General features: G+C 41.6%; 1 protein-coding gene across 8 annotated transcripts in view; it reads left to right on the top strand.

Moving 5' to 3' along the window:
• Window positions 1–25,776, top strand: part of MTMR1 (myotubularin related protein 1) — a 146,697-nt gene that overhangs the window by 37,986 nt on the left and 82,935 nt on the right. For 3 of the 8 annotated variants that reach the window (XM_089684940.1, XM_089684937.1, XM_089684944.1), the window contains 2 exons: window positions 14,310–14,360; window positions 25,480–25,555. In XM_089684940.1, the coding sequence (XP_089541066.1) occupies window positions 14,310–14,360; window positions 25,480–25,555 (127 nt within the window). Of the gene's footprint in view, window positions 1–14,309; window positions 14,364–25,479; window positions 25,556–25,776 lie in introns of all 8 variants that reach the window. The other 5 variants (XM_089684939.1, XM_089684936.1, XM_089684943.1 and 2 more) reach the window with 2 other exon arrangements.

Raw genomic sequence — 25,776 nt, 5'->3', positions numbered from 1 at the left:
AAATATATAGATTTGCTAGTTTTTGTTGCTGCTTTAGTTGTGCTTTATTTAATTGTTGTGCATGTATTGAGTTCAACATGATCATGTACAAAGGTGAGGTATCAATTTTAAGGAGCACGGCATTTATTTAATCTGTTTTAATAGAGCAGCGTCCCTTTGCATTTTCATATAATTCTAATGATATTTTGACACATTCTTGCTCTTGGAGTCACAGAACATTCAACCACATCCTTTGAGAATATTTAGCTTAATTATAAATTTCAGCTTTTTAGGATTGTATTCATATAAAAAAAATTGGCAGCATAGTGGCTAAATGGTTAGCATTTCCACCTGGCAGTACTAGGGTCGTTGGTTCAAATCTCAACCATGGCATCACCTGCCTGGAGTTTGCATGTTCTCCCTGTGCCTGCATGGGTTTCCTCCGGATACTCCAAAGACATTCCGGTTAGGTGAATTGGCTCCTGTCTAAATTTACCCTAGTATGTGTATCAATGTAAGTTAGGGACCTTAGATTGTAAGCCCCTTGAGGGTTAGGGTCTGATGTGAATGTACATTATATATGTAAAGCGCTGTGTAAATTGACTATATAAGTACCTGAAATAAATAAATAAGGAACTGCTTGTGACAAAAATTAAACAGGCAAGGAAGTAGAGGACAAATGCCCTTGTTTCCGGTTCAGTACTTGTTTTGACTGTTGTTGGCCCTAACCCCTGGTTCACATATATGCGACCGGTTTTGCACGGACACAAGAGCCCATTCATTTGAAAGGACTCCCGTGCCCCGGGACACGCAGGAAAGAAGTCCCTGCAATTCTTCTGAAAACGCAGCCCGCACGGGAACCTCAGTTCCCAGTACAGTTGCGTTTTTCCAGTGTGGGCGGCGTGCCATTAGAACTAATGGCACCGGCCCGCTGGTCCACATTCCTCTGTGCGGGTGGTGCGGCTGCACGGATTTTCGTACGTATCCGCAGCGGCACCACCCACACAAATGTGAACCTAGCCGTAGAGAGCCTCAGTCACTGCTGTTTTATCTGGCCACAGTGCATTGTGCTCCCAGATACCTAGGTAATTGATGTCAATGGTTTGGATATACTGTCACTTCACAAAATCCTATACAGCTTTTAGCAGTTGCTGAACAGTACGAGGATAAAGCGCTTTAAAAATAAATCTACTCAAAATGTAAACGTGAAACCAGTTCAGTTTCTAGCTGTGATTACCTGTAAGTGGCTGAACTACAGCCTGTCACTTCTGCGATTTTAAAAAAAAAAACTGCCTGCTCGCAATTTTTTGCACTGAAGGTTTATTTCTACTTTAAGTTGCAGAAAGTATCTTTGGTTTGTTCCCATTATGTAAAGAGAATTGACATCTTGATCTGTATGGTGCTTGAGGCAGGCTGCTCCACATCACTGGGATGCGGTAAATAATTGTACATTCTGTTCTACATTGTTCAGCGCCAATCTTGTGTCACTGACATTTACTCAACACAACAAGCATCACTTAAGTATCAGTAGTGCTTTATACTGGCTGCTGTTACTCTTCAATGCTGTTCAGATCTAGGTCTGTTTCCTCATGTGATGTCGTAGCTTACAAAATATATTGCTTCTACACTAGATTGATCAAATCCAGATCTGAACCACTAAAGGGAATACATTTATTCCCTCAGTGGAGTGTGCTGGGGTGCATGTAATTCACCATATGATAGATCATTTATTTAACATATATATCTAGAGAGGGGAATTGTTGCTACTTTGTTTTTAGGTGATTGTTATCATTATGTGTTTGGTGTCTTTTTATATATTTCAATAAAGATTTGATTTGCATTTTCCTTGAGGCTAGTGACTTGTTGTGATGTTTTCTTGATTGTTCATAACTATTGAAATTATACACTGTTCTGAGATTGAGTCTGATATTGTGAGTTGCAGTTCCCATATTTAGTAATAATAGTTTACAAAATGCACTATTAGATGCTAAGGCAACAAGGTTGTAACCACATAGTTTGCATCTCATATAAAAAAAATATGGTAGCTGATGGTTTCTTTTGAAATTGGTGGTGAAGTAAAAATATTAACCACTTTAGGATCGCCCGCCTGCATTGTGCTGCAAACGGGTGGCTCCTACAGGCGCAGTAACCTGTTTCTGGGTTCAGGGTGCGCCCACCTAAGCTCACAACAGACCCCCCCCCCACGCGCCGACTCTGTAAATAAATGAAGCAGCTGTGTGGCGCGCTGTTCAAAAGTGACAGCTGGTACGGGGAACTTCTCCCTATACTGCTGTCACAGGAACAGGAGGATCGGAAAGCGGCTGCAGCAGTGGGAACACGTTCCCCCCTAAAATGGGGGAAACGTGTAACATGCCCCCAAAGGTGAACTTATCTTTTAACCTCCCTAACGGTATTCCCGAGTGTAGCTCGGGGTAAAATGTCTGTACCAAAAGCGGTAACCCCGAGCTACACTCGGGCTTACCATGCGGCGCTGCATAGGGAGTCCCTGCAGCACTTACCTTGTCCTTGGCTCCCGCGATGTGTCCCCTGCAGCGTCCCCGGCCATCTCCTCCGGCTGATGCCGGCATCCGCCTCCTGTGTTCTGGTCCCTGTGACGTCGGGACGTACGGGCGCCGCCAGAGGCGGCGGGAAATTTGAAAATTTAAAAAAAGTCATTTTTTTCAAAACGATTTTACATAGTAAAACATTGCTGTTTCAACCCATTTCACATACATTTTGTCCCGAGTGCTTTGTCCTGTCCCCTGTCTGCATTTTGATTGTTCTTTCTGCCTGGAAACTTAGAAAAGTCCATGGCGTCCAAAAAGTGTCCCTTTTAGGTCAAAAGTGAGTTTAGATCAGCTAGGGAACAGCGATAGTAAATCAGAACCACTTGCAGAATTGAGTGATAATGATATGTGGAGAAATTCGTCATCACACACTGAAAACAATTTTGCGACTTTGCTCAGCGATGTGCGAACTTGGCGCTATATTTCAAATTTCAGTGTTTTTGGTTTGATTATATTATTGAATTAAATGTATGATTTAGAATCTTGTTCAGACCGATTTCAGTGAGTTATTCCTAAAAATTACAGCCTACAATAAAAAAACTACATATTTCCATGCAAAATAATGGTACCGCTTTCAGCACCAAAAATATGAAAAAATCATACCGCTAGGGAGGTTAATAACAATAATAGATTAAAAAAAAAAAAAAAAAAACCTAACCAAGGTTATACAATAGTTACCTACACTGTTGAAAAAAATTGTTGGAGTTCTAATTTTACAAACATTAAGGTTGTTAATTTATTATGGGGCCACATGGTACTTCTCCTTTCTTTCAGAAGAATAGTGTGTATTTACTAGAGGAAATATGGAGGATACTTTGTGAGTTAGCCTCTAGTGTATGCTTTCACTGCCAAGGAGCATAAGATTGTCTTCCTGTGTCAGTGGGGAGCCTGCAATCTGCATGAATTTCCTGTGTTTATTGCATGCATCTTCTCCTTGACTTTATGTGTGACCTTTTAAAAGCGTGTTCATGTTTTCTGCCTGGCATCTGCTGTGCTGTGTTTGCATTTTCAGCAAATTTTTTTAAATTGAATTTCTGAGTTTGCTTAAACAAAATTCTAGTGTCCTTTTGAGCCATGAATGTCTGTTTTTCCTTCACAAACATGTTAGCATCTCCGGCTTTACCAGTTCATTTGGTGTAGTAGTGAAATGATATGCTCTAGTATTAAGGTGTCCATCAACCTGACGCTCAAGGGACATGATGCCCCAACAATCCCAGGGTGCCTAGACATAAGAGAAAAACTTGCCAGTGGAAACAGAAACCACACCTCCTGCGCTCCACGACTCAGAACAAGGGTGAAAGGATGGAAAGGAACCTTGAAAAAGTTAGATAAATTGCGACCACCAATGCTTGGAAAGTTGTGCAGCTCTAAACAAGGCTGGGGAAGCCCAACCGATACTGTAAAGTGAAACAAAAAAACGCACCAACCTTGCGCATTACCTCAGTAAACTGATTTTATTGTATAAAGAGTAATACTCACAAACAAGTATAAGATGGGAGGGTCCATGTTCAGTCCCATGGTATATATGTTAGAGGGCACTCGTGTAGTTAGCTCTGATGAAGAAGGGACCCCCTTCGAAACGCATCAGCCTCACTTTGAGAGTCTACCCTCATCATGTGACTCGCACTGGTTCTACTGTGTTAAGTTCCATTGAGGACTTTAAACGCTTGTTATACTTCTTTGTGAGTATTTTTCTTTATTCAATAAAATCACAGTTTAATGCACAGGGTTGGTGTGATTTCTTTTTGCTTTACTTTACAGTATAAGAGAAAAACTGACCGACACGGCCAGTTGAAACCCTGGCCTCACTTTAAAGCTGGACTCGAGGCGCATATAAAAGAAATTTAATGCAGCTTTGCAATTAAGACATTAAATTTCTTTTTAAAATTCAAGCAGTGTGAGTACCTGAATTTATTAAGCTATTTGTAGACCTTCTACATCAGGGTTGAAGTATGACAGAAAGAAGCTGCTCAAGGATCCAATCGGTTCATGTGTTGACAAGATGTGTACTGATAGGAGAAAGCAGGGATCATCTTACCACTTCACTGCTTCTCCTTTCACTGTCCATTCAGACTGGGGCAGGTCTAGGATTACCTGGGCTTGGAGGAATGATGCAGGACATCTAGTGGCACAAAATAGGTAATGTGGGAAAATCTCTAAATTGAAGTTGAATATTGCAGCAAAAGCTGGTTGTGTTAACAAACCGTAATAGGCTATTCATTTTTAATGGGGAAAATTTGGTTGAGTTAGATGTTGCAGCTGTTAGGTGTCACACAGATTTTCATCTGTTGGATTAACGCTTTAAAAGTTTGAGGCAACTTGGTAGTATGAGAATGTACCTGTTTGTATATAATGTTTGCTTAGGTGTGTTCTCTCAGCACAATATTGTTGGTAAATTCTGTCAATCAGACTGTAGGTGGCAAGCTTTACTTGTCTGTCCTACTCCACGTAGGCCAACTTGGGTTATATTCCTTTTCAGCTGTTGGCCTGAAAACACCTTGTAATCCACCAAGAAGAGCTTAGACTTTGCTGTATAGGAAACAAATAGTTTCTGCTCTTATAGGCTTCTGCACATTGGGCTGATCTTTTCTACTTGTCCTCTGTCAGAGCCTAAACGTTTCATTATACGCACATCACAAACAGATTTCCCAGCACACTCACCAGCTAGACTGCAATACCACCAAACTGACCCTGTTTAACAATGCATGTTAAAAACCGAGGATTTTGTTTACACACATTTTCAAATATATGCGTAAGACGCAGTGCCTACATGAAGGCTTCTTTCTGTACTGCGATCCCAATGCTTTAATTTCAGTTGTTTTGCAGACTAGCTGGTAAGTTTACTGGGAAATCTTTGTGTGATGCGTGTTGCCCTTCCATGTGCTCCTTACCGCAAAGGCTAAATAGGTTGGGGTGGTTGGCAGGTTTTGTATAGTTGGTTGAATTTGATGCGGGGACCCATTGTGCTCTTGCTGGGCATCTCGTGTGTCCCTGTGCCTTTTAAGGAGTGATGGACTCCCTCCAGGCAAACCTGTCCTTAAAGCAGAGTTCCACTCACCATGTCAAAAAATAAAAGTCAACAGCTACAAAAACTGTAGCTGCTGACTTTTAAAATACAGTCACTTTCTTGTCCCTCGGTCCTGCGGTGTGTCGTCCTCAGCCCGTTTCACCGGCTGTCCTGTGTTCCAGGTACCGGCATCTTCAGTGTGGGCACCCGGCTGTGACAGCTTGCGGCTTCACAGCCGAGTACCCACTGCACATGCGTGAGTAGCGCTGCGCTTCATGAATGGTCCTGTGGTCTTCTGGGACCTGTCACGTGTCCCAAAAGACTACAGGGAGGGAGGGAGGGAGGACACCTTCTGCTTCCGGTCGGACCAGAAGTGGGAGCGGGTACCCGCCCCCCCCAGCCCCTCAAAGGTGCCAGTTCTTAATGGGGAACAGTCCTTAAAGTGGAACTTCCCCTTTTGGGTGGAGCTCCGCTTTAAAGTGGTTGTAAAGAATATATTTTTTTTAAATAACAGGCATGTCTATACTTGCCTGCTCTGTACAGTAGAATTGCATAGAGCGGCCCCAAACCTCCTCTTCTCTGGTCTCCCGCTGATGCTGCTACTCTCTGGCTTGTGCCCCAATAGGGGGACACTTGTGCAAGTTCACTTCCGAGCCCTGCTGCTGCATCCATTGACACAGACAGCGGGACCCGGCCCTGCCCTGTCCCCAGCTCCCTAGTCACTGGCTATGGGTGGGAGCCAATGGCTTTTGCTAGCTCAGCAAAGCCTGTGAGACCCAGAAGTGAGGGGAGAAAAGAGCTGCAAACGTGAGCGAATGAGAGCTCAGGCAGGTATAAGGGCGGTGAGGTGCCAATAACGATGCCTAGGCATTTTTTACCAAGGTATGCATTACGGTAAAAGAAATGTTTATGCTTTAGAACCACTTTAACACGAAAGGGAGGCACAATTTAGCACAATAAAACTTTTTTAAAAATGGCCATAAAAGCAAAAGTGTTACACTCACATGATCCCGATGTGAAACGGCATCCATAAATAATGATTATCCTCATTCGGTCCTGGTGGCTGTCTAGCAGAGCCCGTCCAAGTAGCTGGCAGTGTGTCACTCCTATCCCCACTTTTCAGACCATCCTGCCGGGAAACATCACACACAAGAGACACATCTGTGCCCGAATGAATCACTTGTTGTGAAGATTGTTGCAGACAAATTACAGCTATCTGTGGTTATTTATGGGTGCTGTTTCACATCAGGATCATGTGAGTGTAACCAATGGTGTATTTAGCTCTTATGCTGCCCTAGGCAACACTAAAATTGGGTGCTCCCCCCCCACCAGCATCCACCACACCCGGGCCCTACCGCCCCCGCTCTCTGCCGACCACCCACCAACGCCCAACCCTCGCCCTACCCGTAGAGAGAGAGTTAGTCAAGCACTAACCTTAGCCTCTCCGGAAAGTAGCCAGCCATCTCCAGAGCTGAACCCAGTGTCTTTATTATTATTATACAGGATTTATATAGCGCCAACAGTTTGCTCAGCACTTTACAATATAACGGGAGACAATACAGCAACAATACAGTTCAATACAAGAGGGATATTAGGGCCTGATCCTTGGAGCTTACAATCTAGGAGATTCTGTCTTCCTTCCTTCCTTGTGTGGGAAGCTTACACACTCCAGCAACCTGCAGCCTCCTTGGATTCCTTGGCTAGGCCTCACTAGGTTCCCATCCCACCCACGTGTGACCCTTCTTCCAGCCTTGTTTGCCTCGCGGTAAATACACCGCTGAGTGTTAGGCTACGTTCACACTAGCGTTGTGTGCAGGCGGCAGTGAGGCGTTTGGGAAGCGTTTTTACCGCTTCCCAAACGCCTCTGCCAATTCTGCACATTACAGCACTTGGTGCTGTTCTAACGGGAGCGTTTGCGTCGCGGCAAAACGGACGCCTCTGGTCGAGTCAGGAGGCGTTGAAGCCTCCTATTCTCGTCTATGGTGCCGCTCCGCAAACGCCCGGCCGCTTCAGTCGCACCACACACAAATCACATGTGATTTGGACAGGAATACGGTGCTGTTCCTGTGCGTATCACATGCGATATACCGCACTGCATATATGTGAACCCGGGTTGAATGTAAATCGTTAGACTGGGACAGTTCAGTTGGTTTGCAGGCTAGCTGGTAAGTGTGCTGGGAAATCTGTGTTTGTGATGCTCTCCAAAACTTGTTTATGACAAGTAGAAAATATAAGCTTTAGGTTCCATCCACACGGGGCGTTTTAATAACGCTGGTAACATTAGCTATGTAAAGTCACATTAAAAACATGAAAACGTTTTTTAGGGTTTTTATATTAGCATTTAGCGGTGTTTTCCCGTGTTTTTTTTTCACATTTTTTAGTGTATTTTTTTTTTTTGAGGTTTACAGTCTGTGTGCATGGACACATAGGATAACATGCTGGGGGGTTTACTGGCTGTAGAAAAAAATGTCAAAAGCCAAAAACAGCCGCTGTAAAAACATCCGGTGTGCATGAGGACTTACGTTTCAGTATTGTCCTCTTCAGCAGCAAGGACTCAGTATCCCCCATCAGCCCTGAACTAAAGCAAGAGACAGGACGGCTTCTGTGGGGGCCATACAGCCTCTCGCTAAGCTACCATTTCTACTTTGACAGGAGGGCTTGGTCACACAGGGTTGGGAAAAAGCAGGTGGCTGAGCTCAGGTTTTACTGGCCCCTGACTGCCAAACTAAAAGCAATGCAGCTGCTCAGGGCTGTATCCATGCAGCGCCCTCAATGCTTTGCTTCACAGCTGCAGCAAAAAACATGTCTCATATGAAGGATGGTGCTTTGGTATAGTGGTTTGGCATTTTGAGGGTTAAAGCAGGTGTTGAGAAGATGACATAGGGCCACCTGATCACCTGTCAAACCTCCTAAAATGTGATTCACTGCAAATCACTTTTCAGAGGGGCAGCAATAATGCAACACATGGGAACGAACCCTGATAGAGGAGACTGTGCGATTACACTAACCTAGGAGTGGCAGTTGAGTTTCTTACAGTTCTCTGCTCATGACTGAGTCTCTTTAAAATTGAACTGAGATCAGATATTAATTCACTAAAAATACCTTTAAGAGCCCATTCAAATTTTTGCATTGTAAATGGCACCCAAACGCATTGTACAGTAGTGACCAAAGCACAGCAGACGATAGAAGGACTTCATGTAAGCAGGAGGCAGTTATAAGGCTGGAGGAGATCAGTTGCAATAAGGAATAAAAGTGGCGATTGTTTGATACACAGGGCTTTAGTGAATTAAAGTGAAGTCTATACTGTGTAAAATCCAGTAATGCACTGTCTCACCATGCTCTGCACTTGTGCAATGGCCGTTCTACTGGCAGCCTAAAGATTTACTGCTGCTCAGGGGCTCTGGGCTTTCATAAAATGGCAGCCTCCATCAACGGGAACAATACTGGAGGCAATTCACAGCACATACTAATTATGGTAGTAAAATTTATTAATGGGGAATGTATGTTCCTTCCTTTCTAAAGAACATTTTATTTAATCTGTTATGGGTAAAGTTCTGTTTTAAGTTTTGTTTCTAACTAGGGTTAGATCTACTGAAACTGCAGCAAAAAAAGTCAGACCACTGGCCTGTCTGTTCGGCAGAGCTGTACAATTTGTAGGACTGGATGGATAGAAATACAAATCTTTTGGCAGATATGTTCACTCTCATAGATGTATTTCTGTAGTGTATTTAACTGTTAGCCTGAGGATCAGCTTTATACAGAGCCATCACTGTTCTTTGTTTAATGTAAGAAGCTGCTGTTCTCTATCTGTTGGTTACAAAACACCAGCACACAGTAACTGTGCTGTTCCTTCTGCTCTTGTCTGACTACTCCACGGAGCTTACTGTGAAACGCCTCTTCCAGCCAAGAGACTGATGTTTTACCAACTGGTCGCTTATTTAGTCGGCCTCATTTTGCCATCTGTTGAAGCAGATGTTCTCAACCTGGGTACAGCTGTTTGAGAATGGCGGACCTTATGGTTGTTTGCAAACCACTGTAGATGTTTGATCAAATACAGTTTACTCCATTTATGCACCCTTCAGCAACACATGTAAGCCCATGGCCATGGGGTAGATTTTGTGAGGGAATATGTTTTAAGGGTTCTTTATATCATGATATTGTTACTACTTGGACTAAAATTTGGGATAAAAGCACAGCCATATACACCAGTCAGAGCTAGGGACTCAGGAGATTGGCGCTCCCAGAAGTGGTTATCCTCTTTTACAGCTATGTATTGGTTTTTCCAATTTTGTTTAACAGTAGTGCTTTAATATGTGAAAAGACATGTCTGAGTATCCCACAAACAACCATGCAGATTTCTCTGACTTCCTGACCTGTAGATGCAATGTCTAGAGCTGGATTGTCAATTTAAATTTTCATCATGGGCCACATCAGCATTATGGTTGCCCTCAAAGGACCAGTTGTATCTGTAAGACTAGATGTCCAGAGCACCCCACCCCCCCCCTTACATCAGATGTCAAGAGCGCCCCTTCCACTATCAGAAGTCAAGAGTCCCCCACCTCTCCTAAATCACAGTGCACCCCCCTTACCGTGTGCTGCTGCTGGGAGGCAGAAAGTGCTGTATCTGGTGGAGGACGAAAAGAGGGCTGGAGTCCACTGCTTGAGTCTGCTGAATGCTGAGACCAGGAGAGGTGGAGACAAGGGGGCTGCTGCGACTGCACAGAGAGGCACAGGATCTGATTGAGGAGTTCTGTCGTCGTCCTGCCAACTGTTGAGACAAAGTGGGGGCAGAGATGAGATGGGTACTAAATAAATCAATCGAAAAAGCGCCACACTGTATAACAATAATAAACTGTGTGTTAGCAGCAAAACCCAACCAAAAATTTTTTAAAATATACGAAATTCATTTGGCAAAGTGAGCAATATCTAATAAGGGCATGCGCTGAATAAAAATATATATCACCATATAATTAAGTGTCCATAATAAATCTGTGTAAGTCCAAAACAAACTCAAAATATCCTCTCTGAATTCATGACACTGTGAATAATCCACCACCAAATGAATTAGATGGACTCGCCAGAGCTAAATGCTGAACAAATTATAGACCAGCAATAGCGCTTGTGCTCTGGGAGCGATGGGTAAACGATATCCAGGTATTAGATGTAGTAATTTTCAATAATAATCACGTCCAGATGATCAATAATGGTAATTGGCATAAAGGACAGCATATAACTACCAGAAGCAATGCTCTGCAGCCAAAGATCTCATGATGAATCGCCCCTTGATGACGTTGTGACGAAACGTGTTGGGCGTGGCCTACTCGATGTTGACGTCAGGACGCCCTTTTCCCAGTGTTTGTCGGAGGTGATCCGTGGTGAGTAGGGACCGTCCACTACTTCAGTGCTGTACATTGCTGGTTAAGCTGTTGTCTGTCTGGACACATCTTTTGTGAGTTGTTTGGTATTTTAATAAATATATAGGTGTTTTAAACGTACTGCACCATTATGTCTTTTCCTTTGTCCCTGAGTGTGACTCATGCATATATGGAGATACGGAGTTAATGGAGAGATTCATCGTGAGATCTTTGGCTGCAGAGCATTGCTTCTGGTAGTGATATGCTGTCCTTTATGCCGATTACCATTATTGATCATCTGTACGTGATTATTATTGAAAATTACTACATCTAATACCTGGATATCGTTCACCCATCGCTCCCAGAGCACAAGCGCCATTGCTGGTCTATAATTTGATCAGCATTTAGCTCTGGTGAGTCCATCTAATTCATTTGGTGGATTATTCACAGTGTTATGAATTCAGAGAGGATATTTTGAGTTTGTTTTGGACTTGCACAGATTTATTATGGACACTTAATTATATGGTGATATATATTTTTATTCAGCGCATGCCCTTATTAGATAGAGATGAGATGGGTGCCTCAGCTGCAAGAGAGGTGCGAGGGCCACATGAAATAGCCTGGCGGGCCAGATTCGGCCCACAGGCTTTGTGTTTGACACATGTGGTCTAGAGGACTGACTACTCTATTGTGACTTTAGTGGTTTGATGGATTTGTGTTTATTGATTAGGTTTACTGCAAGTGTAACTGAAACTGGCTCTGTACCACGTGGTAGCTGTGACTAATCACAGCATCACAAAAAGTAAACAAAGGCTGCAGCTTGAAGCCAGCTCTATTTCCTCTTGCATACTGATCGACTGTAAAAGGAAACAGAGAGTTACATCCAGATTGGCAGCTGCAACACTACCAGTGTTACCAGGTATTAATGCAACCTAACGCCAGTGTTATTATCACCAGCCACACTCAGTGTCTCCTGGTACAAGTGCAAGCCAACATTGCTGCCCTGATTGCCACCAGTACCAGTGTCCCCTAATACCAGTGTAAGCTAGCACCAGGGTCCATATCACCAGCCACTCCAGTCTCAATATCCTCTAGTACACCAGCCATGCCAGTACCAGTATTGCCTACTACCAATGTAATCCAGCACCAAAAAAAGTATACCTATGAGGTGGTGTTTGCAATTCTTAGTATGACTCATAAGAGCAGCAGAGAGATTTCAAAGTCAGGTTCAGATTCATAATATGAACCTTTTAGAAAGCAGATGTTCACTAATTGCCACCTCTGATTCTGCAGACAGGATTCCTGCTGAAAGATTCAGGTGTACTGTCGCCAACCATTGGGGTGACAACTCTCCAAAATGTGGTTATTTTGTGGGTGTTTCTACTGTCCAGGCATTCCAGGGCCTCCAAAAATGTGATAGGTAGTTAGGAAATCAGATGCTTAATTTATGCTTTTTGAAAGTCTGAAGGTGCTCCTTGGATTTGGGCCCCTCATTGTGGCTAGGCTGCATAAAAAGTCTCACCCATGTGATGTGTGAGCATTGAGAGGAGTAGCAGAATGAATTTTTGGGGTATAATTCTACATTTGCCCATGCTGTTTCTCAGAAATAACATTAGACAGCTTTGTGAAAAAAAGCAAGTTTCATAGACTTTCTTCATTTTTCAAAAGCCTTGGGCAAGAAATTAGAACTCACCATGTCTCTTACAAAACATCCTGAGGTGTTTGCTTTCCAAAAAGGGGACATGACATTTTAGGGCTTCAAGAAATAAGATATGCAGTCAGAACATGAGGGATTATAAATTTCAAATATACAGCATATACCTTTGTTTGTAGACTCGCTAATTTGGGTTATTTTTACAAAAAAAATGTAACAATACATTTGTCCTAAATAATTTTTTGCCCAAATTAAGAGTGATTATTTGCTATGTTGTTTAAAAGAAACTAAGGGTAACAGGTTTTTTTTCAAAGATTTTGATGTATTTATATACAGCAAAAAATGTAAAGCCCAGTGATGATTAATTGCTACCAAATTAAATCTGTCTTTCTCAAAAAGATATAATCATTTGTGTACAGTGTTGCAAGACAGAGTTGTCAGTCAAACTATCAAAGTACTAAAACCTGAAAAATGGCCTGAAAAGGAAGGGTGTTTAACATGCTGTTTCTTGATTGGTTAAAGAATAATTCTAGTAAGATTTTTTTTTTTTTTTTTCGTTTTTGTGGATAAAGTGGGTAAATGTTGGAATATCTGATTTTCTCCGATTAGGAGAGAACCTACATCACTATCTGTCTCTGTGACGATTTTCACTGAAACGGAAAATTATAGGAAATCTTAAGGGACACAGGCACCAATAAAATGCCTTACTTAGTACTGTGGGAACATGCAAGGACCTTTTTAGGTTTTTATGGTCATTGTCTGTATCCCAGTTAAAGCAATTTCTTCTCGTTTTCACTGGTAACTTTGACCAGAAGTAAAGGGAAATCCCCCAAGAAGCTACCCTGCAATAAAACCTAGCAGGGCTGCTAGCATTTTCCTATCTATCCAAAATTGAAACGTAGCATTTGGCTTAAATTACACTTTAAAGCTGTATTAAATCCGATGCCAAAATGTAATATATTGCAGCTTACCAATCATTAGATTTTTTTTTTTTTTTAAGGCTTTTTTTCCCCTCTGTTTTTACCTGGTGATCTGGCCAGTAAAGCTGACCATAAATGGGACTGGCTGAATTTCGATTTGTGTATGGGCAGGCTGATTGTACACAAGTCGATCTGTTGATCATCTTGTGTACAAACAGACTGTCGGGTTTTTCCTGAACAATCCGTGCCACCGCAGCCATCACATCTAAGAATTAGTAAGCTGCTATGTAATGTTTGCTTTTGGGTTTAATACTGCTTTAAATATCCAAATGGGTTACCACTATAATTTGTGTTCTGCTTGGTTGCTTCCAAGCTGAAACCCATGCTGGCTTTTTTTTCTGCCTTGGGAACTGCAGTTTCGGGCTATCTTCACTAGAATTTCTATTGAAAGTCTATGTGAAACATTTTACATTCCCTTGATAGCTTTTCTGAATGAAATATGTAAGTGGAAAATCCAGGTTTTAGGGAGTGACATGGCCACCTTAGTTCTGGCCTTCTTGAGGTGTTTAAAGACCTAAACCACCTGAGGACCATCTGCTTGGGAGGAAGTAGATTTCCATAGTTATGGTGAACAGCTTGCCATATTTTCCCTGTGTTCTGCCCATTGCATGCATTGCTGTGTACAGAGGTAAACCTGTTGAGATGTTGAGAATTTGATGGTCTTAAATGTCTTTTATAATCTGTGTAACCTGTCCTCTTACCTGTTGTCTGCATGATTATTTCTCTCTTATTGCCTCCGTCCTGTCCATCGCTTCCTCATGCACACAGGAGATTCAGGATGAACACAATGGCTATCATTCAGAAACGGAGGCCGAGCAGGTGGCAAGTTCAACCCCTCTATTTTATATCTGTTAGTGCATGCTTGTAGATTTAGACCCATGTTAATGCAGCCTACCCATTTTACCTCTCCATATTATGTCAGTTCACACGTCATCATCATCATCAGTGTAAATAATGGCTTCAGGCTGATTGTTGTGCTTTGCCAGCTGGGAATGTTCTCCAGAATGCAGAATTTATATTTCAGACTTTCATTTAAAATGACAAAATAAAATAATCCTGTTATAAATGAAATATGGCAGTGGCCCTACCTATTATCTATCTTCAAGACTTGGCAAGATGATGTATGCAGCCAGTAAAGCTCCCATTGGCATTTATTTGGAGTTACTGTTTTGTGATCCACTAATTGGTGACTACGTATGATGATAGCTAGGGCAACTCTCCACTTTTTTAAATGTAAATGATAGTAACAGATTTATATCATGATAGGTTTACTTTAAATACTATAGGGTGTAAATGTATTTATACTCTAGAGCAGTTACAAAGTCAGGATTGGCCTTTTCCAGGTGCTTCTTTTCCTCCCCTCAGTGTATTGCAGGGGTCTGCAAACTTTATAAACAAAACGCCTGTTGGCTGTCCTTCAGACTTTAGGGAGGCCAGAGTGGCCACTGGGAGTAGAAAATGCACAGCGTCAGTGGGAGTAAAAAAAAATACATAGTGCCCATAGTCAGTAGAATGAGGAATAGTGCCCCTTCATTGGTATTAGTGGGAGGAGTAGTGCCCCATCATTGGTATTAATTGGAGAAATGTTGCCTAATTGTTTATATTAGCGACCCATTCTGACCCATTGCTGGTGTCAGTGGGAGGAATAGTGCCCCATCATTGGTGCCAGTGGAGGGGAATTTGCCCAATTTTTGGTGTCGGTGGGAGTAATAGTGCCCCAAGGGCCTGATACTGTTTGGAGTCCACTGATGTATAAGAATATTTACAGGTACCACCAAATCCACCCAGTTGTTGGTTCGTTTACATTAAGAACAATACATTGTAAGCTCCTTCAGGGTCAAGGACTGAAATAATTTATAAAGTGCTGCGGAATTTATCGTCACTCTATGAACAACTTTTTCATACATTAAGGGTTCTATTAACATTGTCACACAACTTTCACCCATTGAATTCAGTTAGAAAATGTGTGAATCCTGGGTGGGGTGCAAGCTGTGTGAATCATGACTGTAAGCATTTATAAATATACTCCAAGGTCACCCAAGTGCATGGATTTATTTTGTATTTGTCATTGGAATCACTTGATATGCCATCCTAAACATGAACAGAAACATAAATTTACCTAAACCCAATTAGGGTTCAGATCACTGTGTTCACATTTTTTGCCCCGCTGGAATAGACTGGAAAGTGTTTGATGATGCAGTTATGTTGTAGCAGCTGTGCTACATGGTTACTACATCAACGTATAAATAATTGCATGTGCCGTTTAAAACCTGGTTGGCAGTGTTGGAAAGCACTATGTTCCTTTATCAAAAGACACCTAGTTTGGGGGACATCATAGTTGACCTCCTTCCAGTTGCCAGTTGTCAAGCTCTGCCTTCAGTGCTTGTTGACTAGCTGACCCAGTACAATTTTGCAACCAGTGAAATCAAAATGTTTCATCTACAACAGGGGTGTCCAACCTTTTCACCTTCCTGGGCCACATTGGAAAAAGAGGAACTGTCTTGGCCTGCATTTGCTCGGGTACAGCCGCCCATTCATTTGAAGTGGCATTTACTTGCCTGGCGATATGTAGAATCCATGCTTTAGTTGTTTTACAAAGACTGCATCCCTTTAGCTGCGTTCATTCCTGCATTTTCTGTGTCGCTGTATCTTCTATGCAAATAGGTATACACGGCATCCCCTGCAACCTTCTATACATGCTAGTTGCCATGGCTTTTCTTGCAGAGCGGTCCTTCCAGACATGCCGCATACTGAACTCTCCCAGGCCGTGGGTTGGACGCCCCTGATCTCTACATACCTATTCCAGGTCAAAAAAGCATTGTAGCCTGGTAGTCCACAACACGTGTGGGAAGCTAAATGTTTCTTTTACAATAATTTTTTATTGGTTTAGTTAAAAATTACAAATGTTCATTTGAAACACTTGAAGCCCAATGTCTAGCAGCAAAAAGTTCAGTCGTGGGAGTCTCCATGTTTCTCTAATTTTTTAACCACCTCCCGTCCGTCCATTGTTTATAAACGGACGTTTATAAATGGCCTCTCCGCCCCCTGCTTGTGCGCGCTCCCCGCAATCCGGTGCACGCTGTGTCCTCCGGACACAGTGGAACACCGATCGTCGTATGGGACCTCTGTGTGAGGTCCCGATCATGTTATCACTAATTGGCCAATCAGTGATCACATGGAGAGTAGTAAGCAAGATGTCACTTCTGACATTTCGTACTACGTGTGAAATCTGTGAATGATCACAGAGGTCACATGATACAAGGCTATTCACAACAACCTTGTACCATGTGACAAGCTGTGACCAATCACAGCTCACACAGTATGCAGTCAGAGAGAAGGATAAATGATTGCTTTTACAGCCTTTATGGGTGTACAAGCAATCCGTGGAAAAAAAAAAAAAAATCTTCATCACCCCCCACAAGTAGTACAGTGTCACCATGGTGACACTGTACTGCTAGGGTGACAGTATGTAAAAAATATTTTTAAAAATATAATTTTTGGTTATAAACTAATTTGTGGTGTTTTTCGTTTTTTTGTTTTTTTTTTTACTAAAAAGATAATTGAATTCATTTTGGCCAAGATTTATGATTAAATATTATTTATTTGCAAAATTTTATAAGAAAAACACTTTTTTCCAAATTTTTGGACATTTTCATTTATATAGCAAAAAAAAGGCCAGTAGTGAATAAATACCACTAAAATAAAGCATTATCTGTCTCAAAAAAATGCTAAAAAATTCATATGGGTACAGTCTTGCATGACCGCGCAATTGTCATTCAAAGTGTGACAGCGCTGAAAGCTGAAAATTGGCCTGGACAGGAAGGGGGTAAAAGTGTCTGGACTTGAAGTGGTTAAAGAATGTTAGCAGGTGATGCCATGTACAGCCAGGTTTTAGTAAAACTAATAAAAGATGAAATCTACATGGAGATGTTCAGTGCGATCAGTAGATCAATGTGTGGTCCTCGCAGTCTTTTTGGGTAGAGTATCCATGGCCCACTTCCATTGTGTGACTGTCACTGAACCTGCTGCTTGGATTCTGTGGTGGGAGAAGTATAAACAGCTGACCCAATGCTTACTGCTGCATGCTCTAAACTGAACCATTGATGGCAATGAAACATTCTGTCGTCATTTCCTATTGCCTTGGTAAGCTGGATGACACTCAACCCATAAATGGCTGACCTTTTTTAGGTAAAAGACAGGTACATATTAAACAAAGAAAGTCTTGTGTAGAGCTGCACAATCCAGATGGTGCAGATCCTTGATTAATATGGTACATATTAAAAACATCTGTAATATTTTCCTAATTGTGTGTGAACACTTTCCTTGTCAGCTATGACAAGCATCACCTGATGACATCAGTATTTTTTATGAAATTTATTCTTGCCTGGTACTGCTGACTGTTTCCTCTGGATCAACATAGTAAATTTTTCTAGAAGACTAATGAAATAGACCGTTGGTTAAAGCAGCTTGATTTATGACTTGGTATGTTTTTCCTTACAGTGCTTTATTATTTATAATAAAAAAAAATAAAACCCATGCCTGCCAGGCAGCCTTTTCCCAGTATGATATGTCTACTTGGGCTTATTCCTGTTTTTTTCTCACAGCTGAAACATGCTGAGTAGAGCCAATTGATGTGTGTGATATTGATTTGAGCATTTGGCTTTTCCCAATAGAAACGGCTAGATATCCATATGTTTTTTACTCCACAGAAAGAACCCTGTGCTAGCCATAAAGATCGTACTAAATAAATAATGAATAATAAGTGAATGTGTCGCCACTAGCAACAGTCATGTTTAAACTTTATCAGAATTGTATAATACAGTAAAGTACTAGGCAACGAGGCAATACAAATATATATGTGCAAAAATAACTATCTGTGCGTGCAAGCAGTTATAATAAATATAACAACAGTGATGAATGAATAAATCAGATAAATGTGAGTATAAAATCTTTAATAACTGATCCACTCTTGGAACAAATCTTCAATACTGTGCTTCAGGTAGTTATAAATTCCCACATGCGTGTTCACCATACGTGCTGCAGCGTAAGAATGCCCGTGTAAGTCACCAGTGCGTACCACCACCTCTCGCTGCTACTGCCTACCTCAAATCTTGACCCACAATAAGGTAAGGTCAAGACGGGCTTTCCCAGTTATCTGGGCCAGAACGCTCCGCACGTCAAAACAAGGGTAAACCATAAAAGTCTCATATACTTGATGTCTCAAGAAGCAAGCCATTCAGCAAGAAAGGGAAAACAACCTCTCATAGTGTAGGAAAGAGACTCAATGTGTTATTAGCACAAGCAACGATTAAAATGCTACTCACAAGATCAGTGTAAAAGTACTCAAAGAAAATATCCTTTTAGAAATTCCATGAAAATTACCCTCTTAAGGATAAACATCCCTCTAAGAAAAACACAGGTAAATTGGCCAACCTCGGAATTTCGGTGTGATGTCACTTAGCCCCGCTCCTTGGGATGCCGGAAGTCTGAGGTTGGCCATTTTACCATTTACAGAACTCTAATAACATATTGTATACTGCTAAAATGAGCAGCGATGGACAGTAAAACGATCTCTTAATTTTTTAAGAGCAGTAAATTGTCCAATGCACGATAAATACACAGTACTGTCAAATACTGTGCTCACTCCCGATCAGCAGTACAGTTAAGCACAAGGAAAGCCATCTTGTATCATGGGAATTTAGTTGCTTGCACTTGGTTCAGATCTGCTGAGCTGTGATAGGAGTGGTCATACACAGGAGCTAATGTGCACTTCTTACTTGGGTCTTGGTAGTTGAATAAGTGTGGAGTACAGGGTGGCAGAATCACTGCCTTTTCATGCTTTCTTTTTTTTTTTTTGTTAACATACTTCATTACATGTAGTCATTTTTTATGTACCCATTTTAATAATTTTGCATATCTTTTAAATCTCGTATGTTCATTGAAACATCAGTGTGTATGATATTCATGAGGATAGGTTACCAGTAATTTTCACAGCCAATCTTAGTGAGTTGCTATCATTTGACAAGCAATGCACCATAATCTTCAGTACAATGGTGGCTGTGAAATGTGTTGGTCCTAATCAACACTTGGCACAATAAAATGTGTTCTTACCGATAAAGCAGCTTTCCACCTTTTTCACTTTTTTTCTGTTTCAGATAGCATTAGATGGAGCTGCATCCCCTTTAAAACTAGCTGTACATGGCTAGACCTCTCTTGGTCAGCCCTGCAGGTATGAATAGAGGAGTTTGCCCTTCTGGCTATTGTTTTCCAACAGCTGGCACCTGCTGCTGCTGAATTTCTGAACAGTGGTAGAATTTGATTGGATGCAGGTACTGTTCAGCCAACAGTTTATTATTTTGTTTTGTCTTTTTCCCCCTGCTCCTTTGATTTCGTAATCAAATTTTATTGAGTTCTAGGGACATCCCTGCGGCTCAATTTTAGATGAATCCTCAGGAATAGGTGGAAAATTGTGCCATGCAATTCTCCCCACTGCTTCTAATTCTTTGACTGTTCTTATCTTATGACCTTATTTATTCGCAGAGTTCAATAGGCCAGCAATCCAGCATTATTGTGTCCAGGAGTCTATAATGGATTCTCCACTGGAATAAACACTGTATTGCATTGCCAAAAGTATGGGGATGCCTGCTTTTACACACCTGAACTTTAATGGCATCCCAATCAGGCACTGATATTGGACGAGAAGGGCTGTCTCGCAGTCTTCGCTCTAATTCATCCCAAAGGTGTTCTGTCAGGTTGAGGTCAGGACTCTGCAGGCCAGCCAAGTTCCTCCACCCCAAACTTGCTTATCCATGTCTTTATGGACCTTGCTTTGTGCACTGGTGTGCAGTCATTTTGGAACAGGAAGGGGCCACCCCCAACCTGTTCCCACAAAGTTGGGAGCATGAAATTGTCAAAAATGTCTTAGTATGCTGACGCCTTAAGAGTTCCCTTCACTGGAACTAAAGAGCCAAACCCAACTCCTGAAAAACTGCTCCTTACCATAATCCCCCCCCTCCACCAAACTTTACACTTGGCACAATGCAGTCAGGCAAATACAGTTCTCTTGGCAACCGCCAAACCCAGACACGCCAAGAACACTTCTTAACTGCTCTAGAGTCCAGTGGCGGCATGCTTTACACCACTGCATCTGACGCTTTGCATTGCACTTGGTTATGTAAGGCTTGGATGCTGCTGCTTGGCCATGGAAACCCATTCCATCAAGCTTTCTGCGGACAGTTGTGCTAATCTGAAGACCCCATGAATTTTGGAGGTCTTTAGCTATCGACTCTGCAGACAGTTGGTGACATCTGTGCACAGTGTGCTTCAGCATGCGTTGACCCAGCTCTGTCATTTTACATGGCCTACCAGTTCGTGGCTGAGTTGCTGTTGTTCCCAGCTGCTTCCACTTTGTTATAATACCACTAACCGTTGACTGGAATATTTAGTAGCAAGGAAATTTCACAGAAGGACCCATTGTTTCACAAATGTTTTTAGAAGCAGTCTGCATGCCTAGGTGCTTGCTTTTACGCACCTGTGGCCATGGAGGTGATGGGACACCCCTCCAAACCATTGGATTCAGGTGTTCCAAATACTTTTGCCAATATAGTGTACGAAGAATACATTCCAGAGGGAGAAACTGGGGAACTGAGCTCACAATAGAGCCCTTGTTACCACTGCCAGACAGGTCATAGGGAGGATCTTCCAGTCGGGATTCTGAAGTTGTAGTAAAAAATGACAGGAGATCAAACCCTGCATTACTAAGTTTAGACCTTTTAAAATAAATTAATGGTGCTTTTGTCTCTATTTTCAACTAGCAGCCAGCGGACAGAGCTCTAGTGGCTTCTGGTTTTCTGCTGTTACCAGAGAATAATTGTATTCTAAGCTCATACATCTGAAAAGGGTAGGGTGTCCTGTCCCTAATCCATTCTGTCTCTAGCTTTATATGGCTCTATATGGAGTATCACCTAAAAGGAGGCAGTCCCCAAGTGAGCAACTACTGCCCTATTTAAAAGTATAGAATTATCTCCAAATGCAGTATATTGAAGGCACTCGGTATGAAATAAAATAATAAAGTGACAAACAATATCTGGTCATAAACCCATAGACATTTTATAAAATGTGTTCGATAAAATTTTACTAATTGAAAGGTGAAAGATGGTCTAAATTTTAGTACATGTGACAAAATTTTCATTGTGAATATCTCAGTCCTAATTCATTAAGCGTTTCTGTTTAAACTGGTTAGAAAGAACACATTATACCAGATTTACCTTTATCCTGTGAGTCTTGCACTAGAATCTATAGCTCTGTATGTCTGACTGTGTTACTCAGATAATGAATATACTTGCTACCTCATGCATTCCTTAAAACGGAACTTCACCCAAAAAGGGAAGTTCCGCTTTTCCACCTGTTACAATCCCCCTTCAAGTTTTGGAATCTTATTTTTTTGGGGTAGCAGGTACCTGGTTTTGATAGGTACCAGCTCCTACTTTCTCCTGGATCGGCTAGACGATCTAAGCGGAAGTTCACCACCACCCCCTCGCCTAGCGTTCTGGGACATGGTTCCAGAAGACTGCAGGACCATCCAGAAAGAACAGCGCGGCTCGCGAATGTGCAATAGGCAGCTGGCTCTGAAACCCCAAGGGTATCGCAGACTGTTTCCCTTAGCAAACATACTGGCACCAGGGACCTGAAGACTGGTGAAAAACCAGCCCGGTTGAGGATGGTGCTAGATCCCCGGAAAGGCAAGTGTCCTTTTATTAAAAGTCAGCAGCTATAGTAATATAATTATATATATATATATATATATATATATATATATTCTGCTGATTTTAATTTTTTGAGAGGAGACTGAAGGTCCTCTTTGACGTGAGCTTATAATACTAGATTTAAGCTAGTCATACATGGCTATATATCTCTTGTTCAGCCCACAGACTGATCAGGAGAGAGGCTATCAATTCTCACATCAATGCTGAACATGTATGGAGATATCTTAGCTTCTGGCTAATGTATTGAGGCAGCCCAGGGCTCCCACGCAGGTTAGCTAAGCAGGGTGGTAGAGTGGATTTAGAAAACCTTTTAAGAAGAGGACACTTTAACACACAGGATTATAGTTCCCTTTAAAAGGAACCTGTAAGAATTTAAATATTAGAGCCAATTTGTTTTTGAAAATACCTGTTGCTAGATTAGCATCCTTATAGGCAAAGTCCACCTTTTGCAAAATAAACAACCAAATGCACATATTTAGCCTTTATTCTTTCTTCACTACTCAATTGGGTTGATTTACTAAAAACTGGAGAGTACAAAATCCAGTATAGCTGTGCATGGTAGCCAATCGGCTTCTATGTTCAGCTTGTTCAATTAAGCTTTGACAATAAAACCTGGAAGCTGATTGGTTTCTCTGAGTGAATAATTGGGAACAAGTAAGCACACATCAAATATGAACATGCCTCTTTCAGATCTGACTTTCCAAGTAAAGAAGAAAGAATGACAGACCTGGAGCTTGCACCTTCAAAGACAAGTTTATAATGGCACCTTCCATGTTTTATATCCTAAAAATTCATGTAAAGGATATCTGCCATGAAGCAAATATATTTGTGAGAAGCTTCAATTAGCACAACTCCTTGGTTGCTGGAAACTTTTCGGGCTGTGCTGATACTCTTAGTGAAACTGGATAGAATTTGTTTTTTTCCTGCTTTGGATCTTGTATTCATTCTGGGAGATACAAAAATATTTTTTTCCTGTGCGGCTGCCCACAATTGTCTTTTGCTTTTTTTTGCTGGAGCTCTTGGAAAACAAATAGGGAGTATAACTTTTTTCTTAAACATATTTTCTGTTTGTCATGATTAGAGCTTGCCATTTAGTGGGCATTCTCTTATGATGCCAACATTACTATTATTCTTGATTTCAGTTTTTTCAAATGTAGTTTTTTCATCCTGAATCTTGCATTGCCCCTTCCGGTTGCTCTAACCCAGGCTTATATATAACTGTATGCTGCATTTTGGTGCTTGAGCACCAGGCCTAGATCTAGGGTAGTGCTGGAGTGGGCTATGCCCGCCCCAGATTTTAGTTGTGCCCAACCCTCCGATCACAGAGTGCATACAACTGATCCATGAGACTTGAAGAGGACAACTGATGTAAGGGGGACTTTGATGGGGGACAGTTGATGTAATGGGGCACTTTGAGGGGGGAGGAATTGATGCGAGGGTGCACTCTGATGTGCACATTTTATGTAAGGGGGGTCTCTTATAGGAACCTCGATGTAAGGGGGAACTCTGAAGAGTACTCCTGATGTAAGGAGGGACTCTGATAGGGACTCCTGCTATAAGGAGCGCAGGTTCTGTTTAACCTTTCTAATACAAACTTGTGTCCTCTGTTCACTCCTGCACCACCTCTGCACTACCTATCAGATGTTACTTCCAGGTTGTGACTCCAGGGTACAGAAGCATGTTGAGTGAACAGATAATACTAGTTCCATGCCTCTCTGTCACAATATTGACATTCTGTCCCCTTCATTTTTGTTTTTACTGCACCCCCAGATCAAATAGGCTAGATCTGGCCCTGTTGTGCACCAGTAAAAATGTGTCCAGTGCCCAAAGTGCCAGGGCCAACAACTCTATAGTTGGAGACCCATATGTATGTGAATTTGGGGATTAGAGTACATATGATATTTTTGCTTTGCAATGATCATAACCTGAAAACCTAAAACTAATTTAAAATGAATATCTAACCCTTAACCTTACTAGTATGTCTTAACCCTAAAATAAACCCTAACCCTTTATCCATAACCCTTAAAGTTGGTTCATATTGTAAAGTAAGAATTATTTGTTCAGACAGACAAGAATTAGGAAGGAAATGGTAGGAATGTGGATGCCAATAAAGCTTGTCTGTCAGTTGTAGAAAGTAGTTCTCTCAGCTCCTTTATTTCAGTTCATGTTTTCTAAAACCAGCATGTTAGGTTCTATAACCCCTAGCAGCACTCTGTAATGGATGCTGTGGCTGTAGCTCCAGTTCAAGTGACCCAAACGCTGAATTTCCATGTATTTATATCTGACTGGTTCACTTTGCTGACTTTCACACATTGTACTTTCCATTTCCAATACTTACCATATTGATTGCAATGGACCTAGCTTAACAGTTTAAGTCTGCTTTAATTTCAAACTGTAAAACAACGCTTATACTCCAAAATGTCTTTGGGCAAAACATTTGTATCAGTGGTAGTACCTGCGTTTCCAGTACAAGAGTACAATATACCCTTTGGAAAATTTGCATTTGCTTATATGCAGTTGTCCCAAAGCAAAAACCCACAAAAAACTCAGACTCCTCTTAGGGCCGTGCCATGGTCCCCTACACTTACATACATTGCTGTTATAGAGGAGAGGACTAATGAAATTGCTCTAAGCCTCACTTTAATTATTGTATCTTTGCTGTCTTTGTGCTGCTTTATTTTGCTTGGGCTTCATTCAAGCTACTCAGCTAAGCAGTATTGTTGCTTTATATTTTGTACGTACCTCTGTCCACTGCAGTATATAAAGGCCATTGTTCAAGCTCTGTGCCCAATCTTCCACAGAAAATATTACATATCAATAAGCATGTTCAGTTATTAGGTGTTACTATGCTATGGAATAGACCTAATTCTCAAGCAGCATTTTTGCTCAGAACTGTTAAAATAAATGGCTGCCATGAATGTTTGGCTGTAGAATGTGCACGTAATATATCAAAAACCCATTTTGCAAGATCTGTCTATTATTTATGAGCTAATGATTGCAGAAGGAGGTTATTCAGCCTGAATACCATTGTGCTGCTGTGAGGAAAGGTTCCATGTTCATTAGTAAGCATGAACAGCCTGCAGAAGGCTCTGGAGCTCAAGAGAAGATTCATAAGGCTGCCGGCTGTTTACACGTGCTGGATAATAATGCTGCATGTTGCTTACTTTTGCCAGGCTTTAAGGGATGGGAATAAGCTGGCTCAGATGGAGGAAGCACCATTATTTCCTGGAGAGTCAATCAAGGCAATTGGTAAGTAGAAGACCAAATTCATCACATACGATGCTTGTCAGATAATAGTATGTACTGCCTAAAGCCGATTTTTGGAAAATTTGATATTGTAGGAAAATGTAACTTTGTAAGTTGCACTTAAGGCATGCCTGTAATAAATGATCACAGAAAGAATAAACTCAGGCATCCAAAGGTTTATGTCCCATAGTCAGGGGTGTGGAAGTTTTTGAAAAAACTACTTG

This window comes from Staurois parvus, unplaced genomic scaffold (assembly GCF_062004578.1).
Source record: "Staurois parvus isolate SC_StPar_1 unplaced genomic scaffold, SC_StPar_1.0 ptg000361l, whole genome shotgun sequence".
NCBI lineage: Eukaryota > Metazoa > Chordata > Amphibia > Anura > Ranidae > Staurois > Staurois parvus.
The sequence above is the reverse complement of the archived record's forward strand: the minus strand, read 5'-3'. Positions and strand labels throughout refer to the sequence as shown.